We start from the raw sequence: 17,614 nt of genomic DNA on the forward strand, positions 1-17,614 counted from the left end.
TAACCAGCTTTTCAAAATTAATATACATAATGATGCAACAAAATAATATAATATAATATATGTAATATATAATAATATTCCTTTTTCATCAGACAAGACACATTTGAAATATTGACATGCTTTATTTACCACCAGAATGTAGTATTACCAAAGAAACCATATCTGACCAGGTTGCCTCAGGTAACAGCAGTGATCAATTTTTTAAACATAAGCAAGAAATTATGTGAATTCCTAAGAGCATTTGTAATCCAGTAATGGAATACAACGCTCATAGGAGGCCAATTCATTAGACAAAACCCATTTTCACTCTAATTACCTGTATATGCATATTGAACCAGAGCCCACAGTGCATTTGGTTCCACACCTTCCATCTTGATTTCCTCCTGTCTTGCTTCCCTTACATCGTTAGTAAACATTGCTGCAAAGTAGTCCGAAACGGAGGAGAGAACCAATCTGTGCACATAGTGCAGGAGAAAATGAGAGAGACAAAGAGAAGAAAAGAAAAAAAAAGTTTTGTCAATCCGATGTTTGTTAATTTATGATTCATTATTTTGCCCTTTGGAGAAACAGTGCAGTGAGAAAAACATTTTTAAAATGATAAATGGCTCCACACTCCAGTTCCCCTCTATGAATAATGAAGTACTGTTACTGAATCTACATGTGCTGTTGAAGTAAACGAATTACTCTTTCAAAGCTCAGTGACTTTTAATAGTCAACACGGACACAACCCACAAAACCACATACATTGGAAGCTGAATATAAATAAACACAATTGAACTAAAAAAAGTAAAGTAGAGTTCCATTTGCATTGTATCTGTTACTTCTTCTAAATGTGAAAGAATGACTTGCTAGTCCTTTTTGAAAGTGCTTTGAAACACTTTTATTCTTGGTGCACACATGCATTCATCTACTGTTACTGCTGACAGACAGAACTACGCACAATCAGCACAGAGATGGTGCAGACAAGAAAACCCCACAAGGAGAAGAACATGCTGCGCAGAAGAAACTAATTAACATAGTAATGTTGTTTGTGGATACATATGGAGCTTTTTTATTTTTAACAACTCTGAGTACTTGAAGATACAGAGTAGGTAAACAGGGTACTGCTTATCACACATTACTTGCAATTACTGTTGTATGTATTCCACGTTTTATTTTTCAGTGCCACTCCACATAGTGCATAAGAATGACGATGGGTTGCAAGGGACCTCACAGAACATTTAATTCCAACGCCCTGCTTGCAGGACAGGGTTGTTAAACCCTAAATCAGGCATATCTGCATACATTCAGTGAATCCCATACTTCAGAAAATGTTACTGTATTCTGTGGAGCCTTTATATTGTCAAGATGACAGAGATCAGAAACCTCAAAAGAATAAAATTCACTGAGAAGGGAAGTGCCGGTGCTTAGGAACAGATCTCAAATGTATCAGTAGGAAAAATGTGAAGGTGCATACATAAGTCATAGATTACAAGGATCCGCCTCTTAATTAAATGCAAAATGAACTGCAAAGAACCGTCTCCTGGTTAACTAACTGCAAAGTAATAAATCGTTTACTGTTCTCAACTATTTCTTTTCCTGCTCATCTTTTGACAGATGACCGTTTGGACAGAATTATAGTCCAGTAATGGCTCTTTCCTACTCACTAACTGAATAGAGTTGTGTAGAAATGTACACGAAAAAGGAATAATGTTCTTTTAAAATTCCATACGTTTAAAATAGTTTCAATTGCCATTAAAACAATAATATTCCAACATTTTTTAAAAAATAAGAAACAAGCAGCTTGGAGTACTCAATCTCTGTACTGACTTGGATTTCTTTGTGGAACACAGCTTGAAGAAGAAAGGACTCTGCCATGGGAAACAGAACCTAACACCTAATATTGACACAGACCTCTTTCTGTTTTTCTAACAGTGCAGCTATTTCAGTTTGCTGCACCGTTATTCAGTAAATGGCTGGACAGCACATATCTTAGCAACAGCTGTTGAATGCCAAATACCACCTACCAGCTGTGGTATCAGCAAGGTCCCTACGATTTCCAGTCTTGAAGTCCTCCAAAAGAAATTAGTAAAAATGTACTGACCACTTGTCAATAAAAGTTAATTACTACTTCACTCATGCCACTGGGCATCCGCTTTTCAGTGATTTCTTAACGCCATTGTTAGTAACTCATTTTTCTATCAACTTTTTTTTTTTTTTTGATGACCTGAAAACAAACTGCATTCTTACATATAAGATTATAGTTTGTGAAGCAGTTACACATTTATGTAATGAAAGAGTCCACAGACAAACTTCCCTGTGTAGATTCTGACATGCTATAATGCAGTTGGCATTGTCTTCCTGGAAAATGCAGAATCACAGAACAACCCACGTTGGAAGGGAAACATAAGGATCATTCAGTCCAACTTAGGAGTCTCTCATGTAGAGACAAAGTACAACTGAATGTAAAAATTCCATCCTGGGAAATCAAACTTTTCCAAATTCTTTTGCCACTTTCACACTGAAGTGATGGTTACAATAAATTTAGTAAAATTCTTCTACACAATCCCAGTTGGTAGCAAGAAATATCTAACACCAAAGAACTACTTTTATGTGTCCTTTGATTTTTCAGACACACATTGTATTACAGTTTTACAAACATGTAATTACAACAACAACAACAAAATTACAAAGCAAAATAGCACAGTATGTAAAACACAGGAAGTATTAAGTCATTTGAAAAGAAGTACACAGATAAATAACCATCGAGACAAAAATAAGTCTCCTAACTAAGATTCCAAACCAAGATCCGTACTCTTCCAGACAAGTCTCCTAGCTATGTAAGTGCATAAGCTTCCATTTGCCTTCTGCCCCACGCCTTTTATACTTTCATCTGTCAGTATCAACAATATGAAAAAAATAAGTCTACAGAGATTTTCAGATTGTTAACATGGTGTAGGCTTTAAATCCTCACAAGACAGGAATCTACTGAGGCATCCCATTTCTTAAGTGAATGTCCTGAAAACCAAGTTACTACGAAGTAAACAAAACTTTTTATTATAGGCATACAGTTAGCCGTGCATAACAAACAGGAATGTAGAGATATTCACCATCTGATATGGAAAACTAGATTCCATTTCTCACATTTAATAGAGCCCAGCAACATTTCTTTATGAAAGTGCAGGCTAAGGGAGCGGGAATATAACACACTTTTCCCTTGTTGAGAATTGTCTCCCTTCCTGATTAGAATTTCTTAGCTATAATTTCAGCACAGAAGGAGAAAATAAACAGTTAAAAGAATAGAAAATGCCACGTTCAGGCATATGCTGAACTATATGGTTATATGGTTATATATGGTTATATATGGAATCTATATGCTACTCTTATTTGGAGTAGACTCAAAACCTGATTCTTTCAATAGACTCAAATGAAAAATCTTCAATTTACAGTCACTTATTACTTGTACTCTTTACTATTGCCAAATTCACTGCTCTTTTCTCTGACTACTTTATACACTTCAGAACATTCAAATATCATCAAAAGTAGAAATTGATAATTAAGAAAAAATAGCATGTTGTTAAGAGAACCTTCCATATATATGAGGATTAATAACAGTGAAAAAATGTTCTTGAATATTTTTAAATTAAAAAGCACTGTCCAGTGTAAATGAACTTTGTTTTCTTCCATGCCTTCTAACATCAAGCCTTTAATCCAGCATCTATTTAGTAACTGTGTTACTAAATAAGTCTTAAAATAAAATAACCAATAGAACACAAAAGTACACTGAGTGCTCCTGTCAACAGATAATGCTAAATAAGTCTGAATTTGGACAGGTTGATGCAGGCAGTAAAAAATCCTACTTTTTTTTTTTTTTTCCTTATAACACAGGCTACCACAAGCACATCAAGTCAATCTTAAAGATATGAGCCAACTTTAACATTTCCATCTTTATCCTTTGTGCTATGCAAAAGTTCAATTTTCAGTGAGGTGCTTTGGATATACTGAGATGAGGGCCACAGTTATTACTTTTCTCAGGTTACAAAAAAACAAAACAGTGAGAGAAATAACTTACTGTGCAAAAGACAAAGCTTCTTTGTAGGCTGCTCCAATGTTATAAAGTGAACTAAGGACAAGCATAAGACTCCCACCTCCTGCTAAAAGCACAGCATGCACTTCTTTGGCCTTAACTTTTACATATATTTAAAACAAAACATTCCAACTACAGCATGAACCTTTGCCTCCTATGAGAATAAATAACAGGTGGCAGCATGTACTCACTGCACTACAGAAATAGATGTAGTAGCAGAAAACAAGAGAGTAAAGTCAGTTCTATAAGCAAATAAGGTATGAAGTACATTAAAGAATTTTTCAGCATAGAGAATGTTATATTTCTGTTAATCTTACAACGAATTCTTCCAGTCCACACAAGGTATCAGCAGCAGCCCTCTGCACCATTTCCAACTTTTTAACCATTCAATAAACTCAGCCCCAAAAACTGGATACTGCAAACGTGCTACCATGTCACATAAGGAAGTAAGATTATGTCTGTATTAATCACTAGTTTTCCTATTTACAGCAATTTAGAGTAAGCAGTCCATAGCTCCCTGACTTCTGAATTACTTCAGTGGGTGCAAATCCACCCGTTTCCATCTGATTTACTCTTTTCATAGGGAAGATGACAAATATGATGAATCTGAATATGACAAAGACTGATCATACGCAACTCTGCAGCAATAAGTAAAATAAAATCAGCTTGCTCAACTGCACTCCCCGCATCTCCCTGAAAAATTTCTTATCATCCACAGAAGTGTTTACAAAGGAATTGGGGTCAGGGGCTGGGTAAAGACCAGGATCACCTGTTTTTTGTATTAATTGCAATAAGGTGTGCATTTATCAACTTGGGAAAAATGAAGTTTCATAAAACAAAGGCTCATTCAGAAAGCAATGATAACAAGTTATGGTGTAACTACCTGCCTGCTCCCTAGAAAAAAAATCCAAACCCAAACCAGTAGCATGTTCTCATCCTTCTGTTAACTATTACTGTATTAACCTGTGGCTTCACTGTGATGGGAGAAACCGGCAACAGAAAATAGGAATGCTTTAGGCTACTATTTCTGCTGTAGGAATAACTTTGTGAAGCCACAGCTTAATTATACCTATCTCAACTATTAAAGCTGTGCATCAAATACTGTAATATTATAAGGACATGAATTGTCCTTATTACTAACAATGAAACCAACAACTTAATTGGAAGTACAGAGAAAAAAACTGCTCTAACAAAACTCGTTTACTCCATTCTGTGGTACAAAAGCCATGACTGCTTTTAATGGCATGAAGGTGCATTTGAGACTTACTTCGTTATGCAAATATCCTACTATATGCTCAAAGATAAAAAAGCAGAATGTGAGAACATCACGGTCATTTTTGATGCTGTATCATATACGACAGGAATTATGTTTTAGTTTCCAAATACACGTTAAAAAGCTCAAGCATGTTTAAAATATTCCAAATTGTTTAGGATGTTCCAAACAGAACACACACTTAGAAGACACATCTGTAAATTAATATAAAGTTACTTCAGGTCATTATAAGCTTACCTGTGAGCTGGAATTCTACGATCACCAGCAACTAACACCACATCACACAGCTGTTTGTGTCTAAGATAATTCTCCATCTTTTTAAAACTTTGTTCAGCATGATTGAGAGCCTGAAAAAATTCATCTGATGTACAGGGCTCCATAGTTTGACAAGATGATATGGTATGACTGCTGTTGGAGGTTCTGCTGAAGACAGTAACAGAAAACTTAGTTCACACAATATTACATTATAACAGTCTTTATACATATGATAAAAAATTGCATATTCCCTTCCAATTTAATTTCTGTTTATTTTCATACTTTCTTTCTCCAAACACTATCTAAGCTCTTGCAAAAACAGAAATAATTATTCGTTGTACTCTTCAACTAAGGGATACACAGACATCAGTCTGAAAATCATATCTATAGCATTGTAGACATTGCTGAAAAACAGGCATCCTACAAGACCCCACAGAGTGAAAACGTGATGCAAGGATGCAATAAGGAATCACACTTTTTGCCACTCCAATACACACTTAGCTTAAGATGGTTACAGCAAAACTTGGCATGTAAGGAACTACAAAAGGTGTATGGATACAAAGGAAAAAATAAATCAAGAAACACAGCATAACAGCACCATCATCTTACTTCATGAAGCCTTAAGTATCTGAAATGAGATCCAACAGAGTAGAAGCCCGTATATGGGGGGAAAGCAAGGATGGATAGAGAAAACAATTTTCCCTGTAAATACACATAGCTATTTTCAAGAAAGAAGTAAGAAGGAAAATGTAAATAGAATGCATGGACATAGGATATAAAGGAGCTGGCTCATAATTACAGACACTGAGGGAAGCAAACTTTATCTTGATTACAATTCTCTCACTTTCCACTACACAGATAACTTAAAAGAATATTCAAGAACTACTGTAGTATTTGGAAACATATGGATTCATGTGATCTCCATCCTGAGCTCACTCCTTAGCTTAGAACAGTTATTTGAAGAGGGATCCTCAGTCATCTAAGTCTAAATTTTCAGGAGAAAAATGTTCCGTAAAGCTTTTCCCTGTGGATTTGTGTACACACCTGAGCATGTATTCACATGCTAAGTAGGCCAAGTAATCTGACACCTAATTGAAAACCAAATCTAGTAATGGATCAGAAATGAGACACCTGTCTACCTACCCCTCTCTAAGGACTTAAATACCTTAAGTGTGCTCTGTAGTAATGGCTAGGCATCTATTTAAACTGTGACAAGTTGTTCTCACCCCCCACTTGTTCTGCTACACCACTGGCCCTCTGACACGCAGTAACAAGTATTCTTTGTGGCCATGTGGGAAACAGAATCAAGGAACTCACACATCTGAAAAACAGACGAGGGAAGGACGAAACTACTTTGTGCCACACCAGTTCCCTTATCTGAATCACCATGTAACCATAAAAACCATTATGTTTTCAGAACTGGGCAGCTTTTTCACAGGTGAAGGAGCAAGTACTTGGAAAAAGCATCTCTTTGTTGAACTTCATTTTAAACCAGATTCCTCAGTTTACACCATTAACAGTTATCCAAAAGAAAACAAAATCTGCATGGTATCAGGGATCTGATCTACATTACAGCCTCACTAAGTGTTGTGCAGATACACCCAGAGAGCCAACAAAGTACGATGGAGAAGGAAACATCATTAGATGCCTGGAGTAAACCCTGACCTGAGCCACCGCCAGTCCTCAGAGCACACACGTGCACTCTGTGCAGCGCTCACCAGCAGTCACCACGTTCATTCAGTATGGAAAAGTGACTGGAAGGCCCAAAATAAAGCAATTAGGACACAACAAAGCAGCACTCAGTTCAGTCTCCCTATATCAACAAATTCAACACCATACTCTTGTAGCCAGTACCTTAAAAACCATTTTCCTCGGGGAAATAAAAAGGAAAGGGAAAGAAACATTAAGCTTCAGTGATCCATGAAGAGAACATGAAAGAGGTAGCTGAATAGCTGAAGTGCTTACGCAAAAGGGAAGATATAGCTTCAAGGTCTATTTATGCCTATTACACAGTGACTGCCTATGAAAAATTTAAATCCTCCCTAACCATTTTTTTCAAACACTCTTACAGATTTGTTTCCCCATTCAGTTCAGCCTTAGCCACAACAGAATGGGAGGATACACAAGAAAGGCAAGAACAGAGCAAGGGAAGAACCTGCTTTCCTCATCCGAGGAGCAGTATCAAAATCACTCGGGATTCTTGGCTGAGATCATTTCCTCCCCGTGAGGAAACTCCATATTGAATGCTGATCTTTGGTCTGCATGCTCAGGGCAAGCATCCAGACATGAGGTCCAGCACCTCAGTGCATCACAAGTAGTTGTTTCCTTTGAATCTGGCTCTTGATTCAGATTTATCTCTAAGTACAGCCCAAACTTTCCTTCTAGCCGGATAACTACAGGAAAGAAATGAGGCTGCCAGCACGTAAAGCAGCTACACATATTAAAGAACTCTTTCAGTGTATTCCTCTATGATGGCATTTTTACCACATTCAGTAGAAATATTTTTGTTATGAATATCTTAGAATGTTAGTCTGTAGGGTTTTCTTTTTTCAGCCTTCAACTTTAAACCCACTTTTTTGGTCTCTTTTATTTCTTTGTTTATGTCAAAAAAGATCCCATCTAGCACTGACCAATTAATAATTTTATTAATTATTTAATTATAATGATCATAAAAATTTAAGTTACCCTAAAGGCAAGCTCCTTCCCGAGAGCTATGCGTTTCGTTATCCTAGTGACAGACATAAAAAATTAATGTACTAAAGATGCGGGCTTTCTTTGACTTCTCTATTTAATATTTATGTGTGAATATGCCTTTTAAAAATCAAAACTATGCAGAAGCTGTGCCAGAAAACCATTCTTTTTTAAAGGATTTTATTTATTGCAGTAGGATGTTTGGAATGAGGTGCTTTGCCCATTGGAATAGCGCATTACAGAGCAATGAAGCAATTAACTTAGTTGCTAGTAAAACACCCAAAAATGAGTATCAAAAGTAACAGCATAGATGATGACAACTGGAGAGCTAAAATTCACATCTCCCCTTCTGCTGTTGTTTGAGGTTTCATGCTCAGAGCTTAAACAAAACCACAGCAGGGTTTTCAATGCAAAAGCAAAATAAAACAAAAACTAGAACACATACCAGCCTTCTTTCCTCCCACATTTACTAAATCTTTCCACAAGAGAGAGTTGGTTTTTTTTATGGGGGAGAAGCACAATCTGCTTCTAGTAGAAGGATTGGCATCTTTAATTATTTTTAAGTATCAAAATACATTTCAAAGCAGGAGTTACGATAATTATTTCATAGCAATCACACATCTTTGCTATAACCTATAGACATAATTGAGTAAGAACCCTGACTGTAACAAAGTTAGCAAAACTCTTTTTCTTCAAGCATGTTATTTCATGGCCTGTATTCTGAATTATTTTTCAGAATATATCTTTTAGGTTAGATGCCTCCGTATTTGTCTCTTGAAATACACATTTTGGAAGAGAGAAACAAATTCAAAATTAATTTGAAAATCTTTTTCTAAAAAATGTGCACTATTACCTTTTAAACCAGGACATTTAAGCAAACAGAAGATCGACAAGCGAATATGGGTAACTCAAAGTGAACAGATAGTTAAAACAAAGTAAATACAATGACATTTCAAAGGAGAATAATAGGAAAAAATTCCTTAAATCATTAGAAAAGACAGAGCATCTCTTGGACAAGTTAGGACGTGTATTAAGGGTTTTCTTTTGTAACTTCACACAAATCTGAATTTTATAACTCCTCTGTTGCTTTAACATTACTTTAAAATAAAACTTTTCAAAATAATCTTAAAAATAATTTCACAGTTTTGTTGTTTCCATTACTTCCACCAAGTTCAGTGACACTCCATATAGAGTCCAGAACATAGCCTACCAAATATAATATAATACCAAATAATACTATGTCAGTTTCCACTATTTCATATGTTGCTAGATATTTTCTTCTTTAAAGTTATTAAGACAAGAATCTCAAATGCAACTGAGAACTCTAGCAATGGAGAGATCAGGCTGGGGTGTAACTTGCAGTGTACTAACTCCAGCACTGCTTACACAGAATCCAAATGCAGAGTACTTATCAACCTCTGCATTCGGGCCTTGTCACAGAATCACGAGGTTGGAAAGGACCTACAAGATCATCTAGTTCAACCGTCCTCCCATTGCCGTAGCTACAACAAACCACTAAACCATATCTTGTGGCTGTCTTAAAGACCGCTGGCATCCTTACTGAACTGTTCAAGGTTAGGTCTCAACTGATAATTTTTGACATAGTGCTTGTATTCAGCATTCAAATGTGAATGTGTTTTATATTTGAACCTATTTCCATGCTCACATATTGACAGTAACAATTCCAACGTTTTCACGCATGCCAGAGTGAAATGAACTGGATGACACATTGCACAGTAGGTGCACTCAAGGTATTTTCAGTGTGTTATCTGTGGTGTCTCCAAGGCCTGAGGACTGCTTCTAAGGCACCCATAAAACTAAGGAAAAACAGAGCTACTGTTCATAGGCTCTAATATGCAATACAAGGATCTCTACACCTACTGGAAAACTTTAAGTTACTAATCCTTAAGGATGATCAGCACCTCAGGAAAGCTGACAGCCAGAGCAGAGGAAATTTGTGAAGTGAAAGATAGTAAAGTAAAAAAAGAATTAATACCTGACTCATTAAACTAGCATTTGAGGTGATGATCTCAACACAAGAGAGAGTTACAAGGAGCTTTACGGCCACCCAGCTCTGATCCCTGAAACTGAATGATGCTTCCACCTCAGACAGCTGTGGCAGCCTTGGTCAGAAATTCAGAACCGAACTTGTGATTTGTGTATCCCTTATGCCACCAAGCTCTGTACTAATAAGGAAAGAATCCTACATTGTCTTCTCAACATGAATCCCAAAACGATCCAAAGCTCTTAGAATGACTGAGACCCGCACAAAATGCTTTTTAACCTGTGCAACACAGCAAAGAAGAAAAACACACAAAGCAGTAAGCTTGGTTCTGTAATTTCATGCTTTTAGGGCTCGGGCAAGAAGTTACAGAGGACTGAAGAAAGAAGCGAACTCCCACAGCTTCTTCAAAAAGTTGTTTGCTTGTTTTTTAAAAAGGATTTTTTCATATACACAATTTGTTTCTAATGGAGGAAAACAGGGTTTTCACATGGGAAAAAGCCCTCTGAAAACTTATCTACTGAGCTCATTTTTGTAGAAGTTGTATTTTAGATAATGAAAGGACAATCATTTAAATTCTTAACATTAGAAAACAATCCAGTCATTGGGTAGACTTATGTAAGATACACATTCTTAGTAAAAGAACAAGACACAGTTTAAGTACAATTTACCCTTGAAAATAAAACTATAGATAACAATACAAAGCGAGTCCTTATATTAGCATTAGTTACCTTACTAAATGGTATACCAATGCAAAACTGAAAAATTAACTAAAATATTTAAAGCGTGTAATTAAAACACTAGCAAGAATTACAAAACAAAAGGAATTACAGACAACTCCAGATGCTACTTGTGACTAAATGCATAATTAAAAGACACTTCAAATTTACTAAGTTCAGATCCTACACACATTACAGTCCACTGGTCCATCTGCAAAGAAGAAAAAATAAACTTGCAGTGATGTATAGATCGCTCCCACTCCCTCAATATGTATCTGCAGCTCCTCAGCTCTACAAAGTAACAAATTAGTTGTGTCACATGTAAATTCTTCTCCTATCATTAAAAACAAATCCATAATAATCTCAAACTATACTTTTATCTCTTTGAATGGCATGTGTTTTTTTTTTCCTACATTGATTGCCTTGTTACGGTGAGAATGTGTAATGCTGTACCAAAAAATTTCCATCACAAACAGATGTGACAGGGTGATGTTACATCTATAGCATATACACTATCTAGTGACACTGCTATTTAAAAAAATCATACCTGAATATCACTTAAAATAAGAACTCTTTAGAGTTATGTTATTTATAGCTACCTGGTTGTTGCAGTATGGTAAGACTGCCTGTTAGGAACAATCAGTATGCAGAACTTCCTTTCACTGTAATGCCAGCACTTTAGCAGGTCAGTGACAAAACCAAATACACTGTGTAGATTCCTAAGCATTTTTACCTTCCCTCCTTTCCTCCAGCCTTTACAGGTTTTATAAACCACAAACAGTTAGTGTTTATATTTTGGACTGCTTTGCCCTTGCATTGAATGAATTCTTGTCCTGTGGAATGCAAAACAGTGAAACTGCTCTAACTAGACTGATGTGTCCCTAATATGCTTTATGAAGCATATTAGTACCCTTTTAAACCAACACACTTTCAAAAAGCCTTATGATTGCAAATTATCTGAAAAATCAAGCAAGTAAATACCCTAACATTTCCATGAAATGGTAAGCTAACAATTACTGTGCTACAGACAGCACTAAAGAGGAAAAATACTTTCAGTGAAGAATGCGCTAACAGATAAAAGAAATAAAGTAACGCTTAACAAGGAAAATATTAACTTGGCTAATTTTCCACCAACTGTTAAACACCTTTCACTTAAGAACAAATTTCACAGTTCCACATTTAGTAGGGATAGGTAAGAAAAGGACACCAAAACATTTTTATAGATACAACAGAATCTTTTTTTGTGTTTTCTTTTAAACTGGGTACAGTTTAATACACCCCCCCAGACAACTGCAATGGTTTTAAAGCAGCCATGTGATATTAGCATTCAGCAATACCCGGCTGACAAACAATAGATCATTTTTCTCCTTCAGGTTGTATACGCACAAACAAAAATGATGCTTCTGTCTAAAGCCTAAGTATATATAGGTGTGTTTTAAGTGCCATCTCCCTTACCCACAAAAATGCATGGAAACAACAGTAAGAGTCACAAGAAGCTTCAACGTCCACAGTTCCCTCCAAACTGTCAGGAGACTGATTCTCACCTTACCCAGACAATCAGCATCACTTCAAAATAATTTTAAAGCATCCAGTAACATCATCTCATGGCAGACGCTGCTTTGTTCATGTCAGCATGTGTTGGGTGTAATACTGAAAACACAGGTGTGTGCACTTGCTTCAGTGTTATTTACTCACACGGAGTAAATAACATTTCCTTTTAAAAAGGTCACAGTAAATACATCAAAGCCTGGTTATAAAACATTTGTGTTGCTGATGCACAACGACCGATAGGTTTCTGAAGCATTTTAACCTAGGATAAAGGCTAGCCTTAACATGCATGCTATCTGTATACATGAAACAAAAACCCCACAATAGGAAAGTAACAACCTGCACGAACTGCTGTCCGATTCATTTTCTTCTTCACTCGCTCTATCATCTGTCTCTTGTCTGCCAAGCCAACGTGCACCTCCACAATCTTCTGCGGAGAATTCAAATGCGGGGATTTCTGAGGTGGATGCCATTGGCCAAGGAGGTGAGTTCTGGAAATCCTGTTGGCTGGACCTCCTGTAACCAACTGCTGTTAAAGGCAGGTCACTTGAATCTAAAAACTTTGTGCCACCGGTCGTTACATTTTGCCCTCTGTTCCAGAAGTCTCCCTGGTGGCTCTCGATTGCAGAATTAGGGGCTGACGCCTGATGACCAAACCACCTCCATCTGATTTTTAAAATCTGCTTCACGTCAAAGTCTTTCCGAGAACCAGACATCCTCAGTGAAAGCCAGTGATCGTCTAGGCAACAGGGTAAGAAGCAGCACACATAAAAGAAGATTTGTGCACCCAACCAAGACAAGAGAAACACATGCTCTGCCCGTCTGTGGCAAGCAGCGCTTGTACAGGGGAAGGAGGGGGGAAAGGACCGCATTCACAATAAAAACGCTTCTTTAACGGCACGTCATTTGAATATAAACAAAAGGCAACGGGTGATGAAAAATCCCGAGGTAAAAAGAGAAGGTGAAACAATCACCTCCATCAGGAAAAAACACCAGTCGGTTTGCCCTAAAAGCACCGAGGCTGCTTCTGTCGCTCTCTGACCATTAGCTTTCAAAAGCAGCAAACAGTATTCATTAAAGCCATTTCCAGAGATGAATACCACCCCCTTTTCTTAAACCACAAATGACAGAGAAGTAATTCCTGTACCGCATCTCAGAATCTCTTCTTGTTATGTTAACTCTTGCTTCTACAGAGGGGGAAAATACTGCACAAAGCAAAGGAAATTCTTGCTGCGCTGCTGAAGAATAAATTTACAGAAAGCACTAAAACCCACCCAAAGATAACTGACCACACTGAGAAGAAACTGAGCTGGAAATGATATTTTTCCCTTTGCAGGACGTGCAATAACTTAAAAACAAAGCAGCAACAAAAAGCAGTACAGGAACAGTCTGGAAGGCTTGAGGAACCGGTACAGGGTTACAGAGCCTTTCATCCCACTGCGCTCTGATTCAAATCTAGGTCTGTAGTAAACAAAAATTTCCAGCATTTTACATGTGAAATGAGCTGGTGGTTTCCATTCACTAACACATCATGAAAAGCAGAAGCAACAAAGGCTAACCAGTCACTGCCCAAGACACCAGAGATGCTCTCTGCGCAACAGACAACAGGAGACCTTTCCTTCTATCTCATCATATGGAATCAGCTGTTTTACATCAGCTTAAAGGTACGGTGACAGAGAGAAAAAGCCATCCTTGTACTTCTGAGGCAGAATTCCTATTAGATGAGCAGTGTACGCAATGCATTAAAACATCCCAAAAGGTCTTTATTCAAGAGGAAGAAATCTAGTCACAAAGACAAAATCTACAATGACCGATTTGTATTTCCTCTGAAAAACTGCCTATTCCCTCTGTGACATATGGAGCTTGTTAGGTCTAAGCTGCTGAGACTAATTCCAATCACATGCAAATACTAACAACAATTTTAGAATAACAAAGAGATGCTAGATTTTATCACTCCTTGATAAATAGAATTACATTTTCAGTCTCCACAGCTCATCTGGTCTGTTCAGCTCTCCAGGATACAAATTCAATCAATTTATAGGAATTGTTTCTTTTCTTACCTACATTTGCCATCATGAGTGGAAGTTAACTATATCCCAGATGAACAAAGCAAGCCACAAAACACACTTCTCTGATCTGGCAATTGGGATACTTGTAGTGTTGTTTATAACAGGCTGTATATAGGACTCTTATGAAAATTTCCTCATTGCACAATTTTATCACCCAAAAAGCCAACACTGTTCAGTGTTGACAGAAAATTACGCAATTTTCTTGGGAATCACAATACTGAAGAGGCCAGTTTTAAGCTGGAAAACTCACCCACCATTGCTCAGAACTCAGTTATTTATGAAACTGCTTCTCACAAAAGCCATCAAAGCACATTTCTATAGAAACAGTATTCCAGCCATTCTCTACAAGGGATGATGCGTTTCAGAGCTCGTACCTTGCTAGCATCCTGGTCTGCCAAAACTGATGTACCACGTCAGTTGCAGCAGATCCAGAAAATAGTTGAGGGCAACTCGAGAGGTGAGATAATCAAGTAGATAAATACACAGAGCTGTTACCATCTTTGCTGGGGATCAGCATAAAGATTATATGGACGTTAAACTAAAAATATGTGAAGTCTAGTCCCTATCCACCCTGTAGAGCCATGTAAACCTGAGAAGCTTTAGCTGTACTGTTCAAACATCACCCTTTGTGCAACCACAAGCTGGGTGAAACTACAGTACAATTCAAGAAATAATAAATGGCATCTTTTAATCTATCATCTCTTTGCATTTTGTGCTGCTGTTCAGTGTTTCTGAAAGGTGGATAAACAAGAGAAGCTACTGGTGTATTCAATAATAATCACTATAGCAGTAGTATTTTAATTATCCATTTAACCATAAAAAGTAAGTCTTAAATACTTTTCCTTCTACTGGCATGGTAAATGCATTATAGATAAGGACTGACCTGAATTCTTTCTTGTGTAACAGACTCATCTGAAATTCAGACTGTCACAATAAAATAAGCTAAGACAATGGCAGATTTGCCAACTCTGTCACTTTTTCAGCACTTTCTTATGACTTTCTGGGAAACACAGTCCAATTATTGCTTTTTTCCAGCTGTGAAGCTATGGGCTCAAACTGATTAGAAAAGAAAGTGCCATGGTTTTAAAAGAAGAAAGAACTGTTTTCTATTTTCTTTCATTTTCCTAGATGAAAGAAACTTGCTTCTTTATATGCTCTCGACATGAAATACATTTATAGATATTTCTTTAATATAAGTTAGATATGAGCTGGTATTTAAAAAAAAAAAAATGACAAAATGAAGCAAGCAGCACTTAATTTAGCATAAACTGGTAAGGCTGCTTGATATAATTGAGGTCCCCTTCTTGTTCTCAACAAGCTTCCTTACTATAAGTAACACAATAGATTTTATAAGGTCCCCCTGCTTGGAGTTAGTGACTGACCCTCATGGAGATCTCAGATGATGAACTGGTAGGACAGCCGTTTACTTGGACCACTCAAACATCATCTTTGACATCTCTTCTTGGGGTGGGTGCTGACAAATCCAAATGCCCACACCCACAACTACATTCCATTGTAGGTCTTTCTAATACACTAACACATTTCTTAGAAACCTGATAAAAAAAAGTAAACTGGGTGGCAGCATCTTAACCAAACACAGTATAAACCGACTTCATAAGGATTGTTATTATTATTTTTTTAATTTATTAAGGCAGAAGACAAAGAGAATCCCAAACTTCTTACACACAAAGGCCTTTTCTGACCTTAGCTGCTGATGAATAACCTTATTCTATCTTGTGGTGAACCATGATTTTTTGAATACAGGTACACGGTCCTCTTTGTGAGCACGACTCTGCATGATTCCATTGACATTACTGAGGTTGTGGAAAATCACTGGAAGACAGCTTTGAGAACTTGGATTTTGACTGACACGATTGATATTCTTAAGAGTGAAGCAGCCGAACATTTAAATACACAGATTCTCTCATATGACCCGCTTCACAGAGTAAGAAATTAATCCCTGCAGACAGTTAGCAGGGGAGGAGTTTCCCAGGTCATACCTTGTGATTAAATGAACATTTGAATGCATATTGCATATTAAACTTGCAGTAAAAGACAACAAAATCAACTTTTTAATCAAAACCTTTTACAGACATTTACAGATATTACATATGAACTGTTTGTTCATACAGATGTTAAAGGAAGATTGCAATCCAACAAGAAGTTAAATTTTAAGTAACGCTGTTACTCTTAAGATACTTTCCATGCATAATTACAGGGTAGGAATGTTCCAAATACTCAGATACATCCAAGTACATTAGTGGGCTAAACTGAAAAATGATTATTTAACAAATTATTTCTGTGTGTTTTTATTCATTGTAACTTTTTGTTCCACTAGGAAGTTAAATCTTCAAGAAAGCAAATTTGTTTCTCAGATACATATTTTGAGGAACGTTTAAAATTTGAATCTCAACATCGTTTTTCATGGCAACATTTTTACTGTCACCACTGCATTTTGACTTCAAAAAAATATTGCTCTCCAACATCATTGAAATTCAGACTTAACATTTTCAGGGTATTTATTCTGTCAAATGAATTTAAAATTATCCATTTTCCAATTGAAGAGCTGGGGACTAAAAGGCTCAGCTAGTCCTCATATTAATTATCTTTTTAAGTGCTAATTTAGAATGAAAATGTCAAAATAATTAAAGTCTTTGTTTTGACTGCAAGAGTTGTTTCTATCTCCTGGAAAAAAAAAAGAACACCAAAAAACCAACACTTCTTAGGAAAAGCCTTAGAGATCAAAAGATGTATCTGAGACATAACTAGACTCATTAAGATGTAACGAGGTAATATCTGACCGCCAATGTTTATAGAGATCCTAGATATTTATTCTGAAGCACCAGAACAGTTCACTGACCATAAGATATTCATGAATTAATCAAATGCATACTTAGAGCATAAAAAGGCATCCAAAATTTAACACCCTTTTCAAAGAGATTTTAAGCTTTCAATTATTTCAAGACATTATAATAACTGTCAAAAAAACCT

At 36.6% G+C, this 17,614-nt stretch overlaps 1 protein-coding gene across 8 annotated transcripts in view; it reads right to left on the bottom strand.

Annotated features, from left to right (window-relative positions):
* The window catches only part of KLHL5 (kelch like family member 5), a 46,848-nt gene that overhangs the window by 18,825 nt on the left and 10,409 nt on the right, over window positions 1–17,614 (bottom strand). For 2 of the 8 annotated variants that reach the window (XM_015862471.3, XM_085547250.1), the window contains 3 exons: window positions 12,894–13,293; window positions 5,577–5,759; window positions 317–453 (listed from right to left, as the gene is read on the bottom strand). In XM_015862471.3, coding sequence (XP_015717957.2) covers window positions 317–453; window positions 5,577–5,759; window positions 12,894–13,270 — 697 coding nt within the window. In that variant the 5' untranslated portion in view covers window positions 13,271–13,293. Of the gene's footprint in view, window positions 1–316; window positions 454–5,576; window positions 5,783–12,893; window positions 13,294–17,614 lie in introns of those variants that run through there. The other 6 variants (XM_032444560.2, XM_085547249.1, XM_015862474.3 and 3 more) reach the window with 5 other exon arrangements.

The sequence above is a fragment of the Coturnix japonica genome, chromosome 4, assembly GCF_054131305.1.
Source record: "Coturnix japonica strain WE chromosome 4, WE-NBRP24, whole genome shotgun sequence".
NCBI classification, from domain to species: domain Eukaryota; kingdom Metazoa; phylum Chordata; class Aves; order Galliformes; family Phasianidae; genus Coturnix; species Coturnix japonica.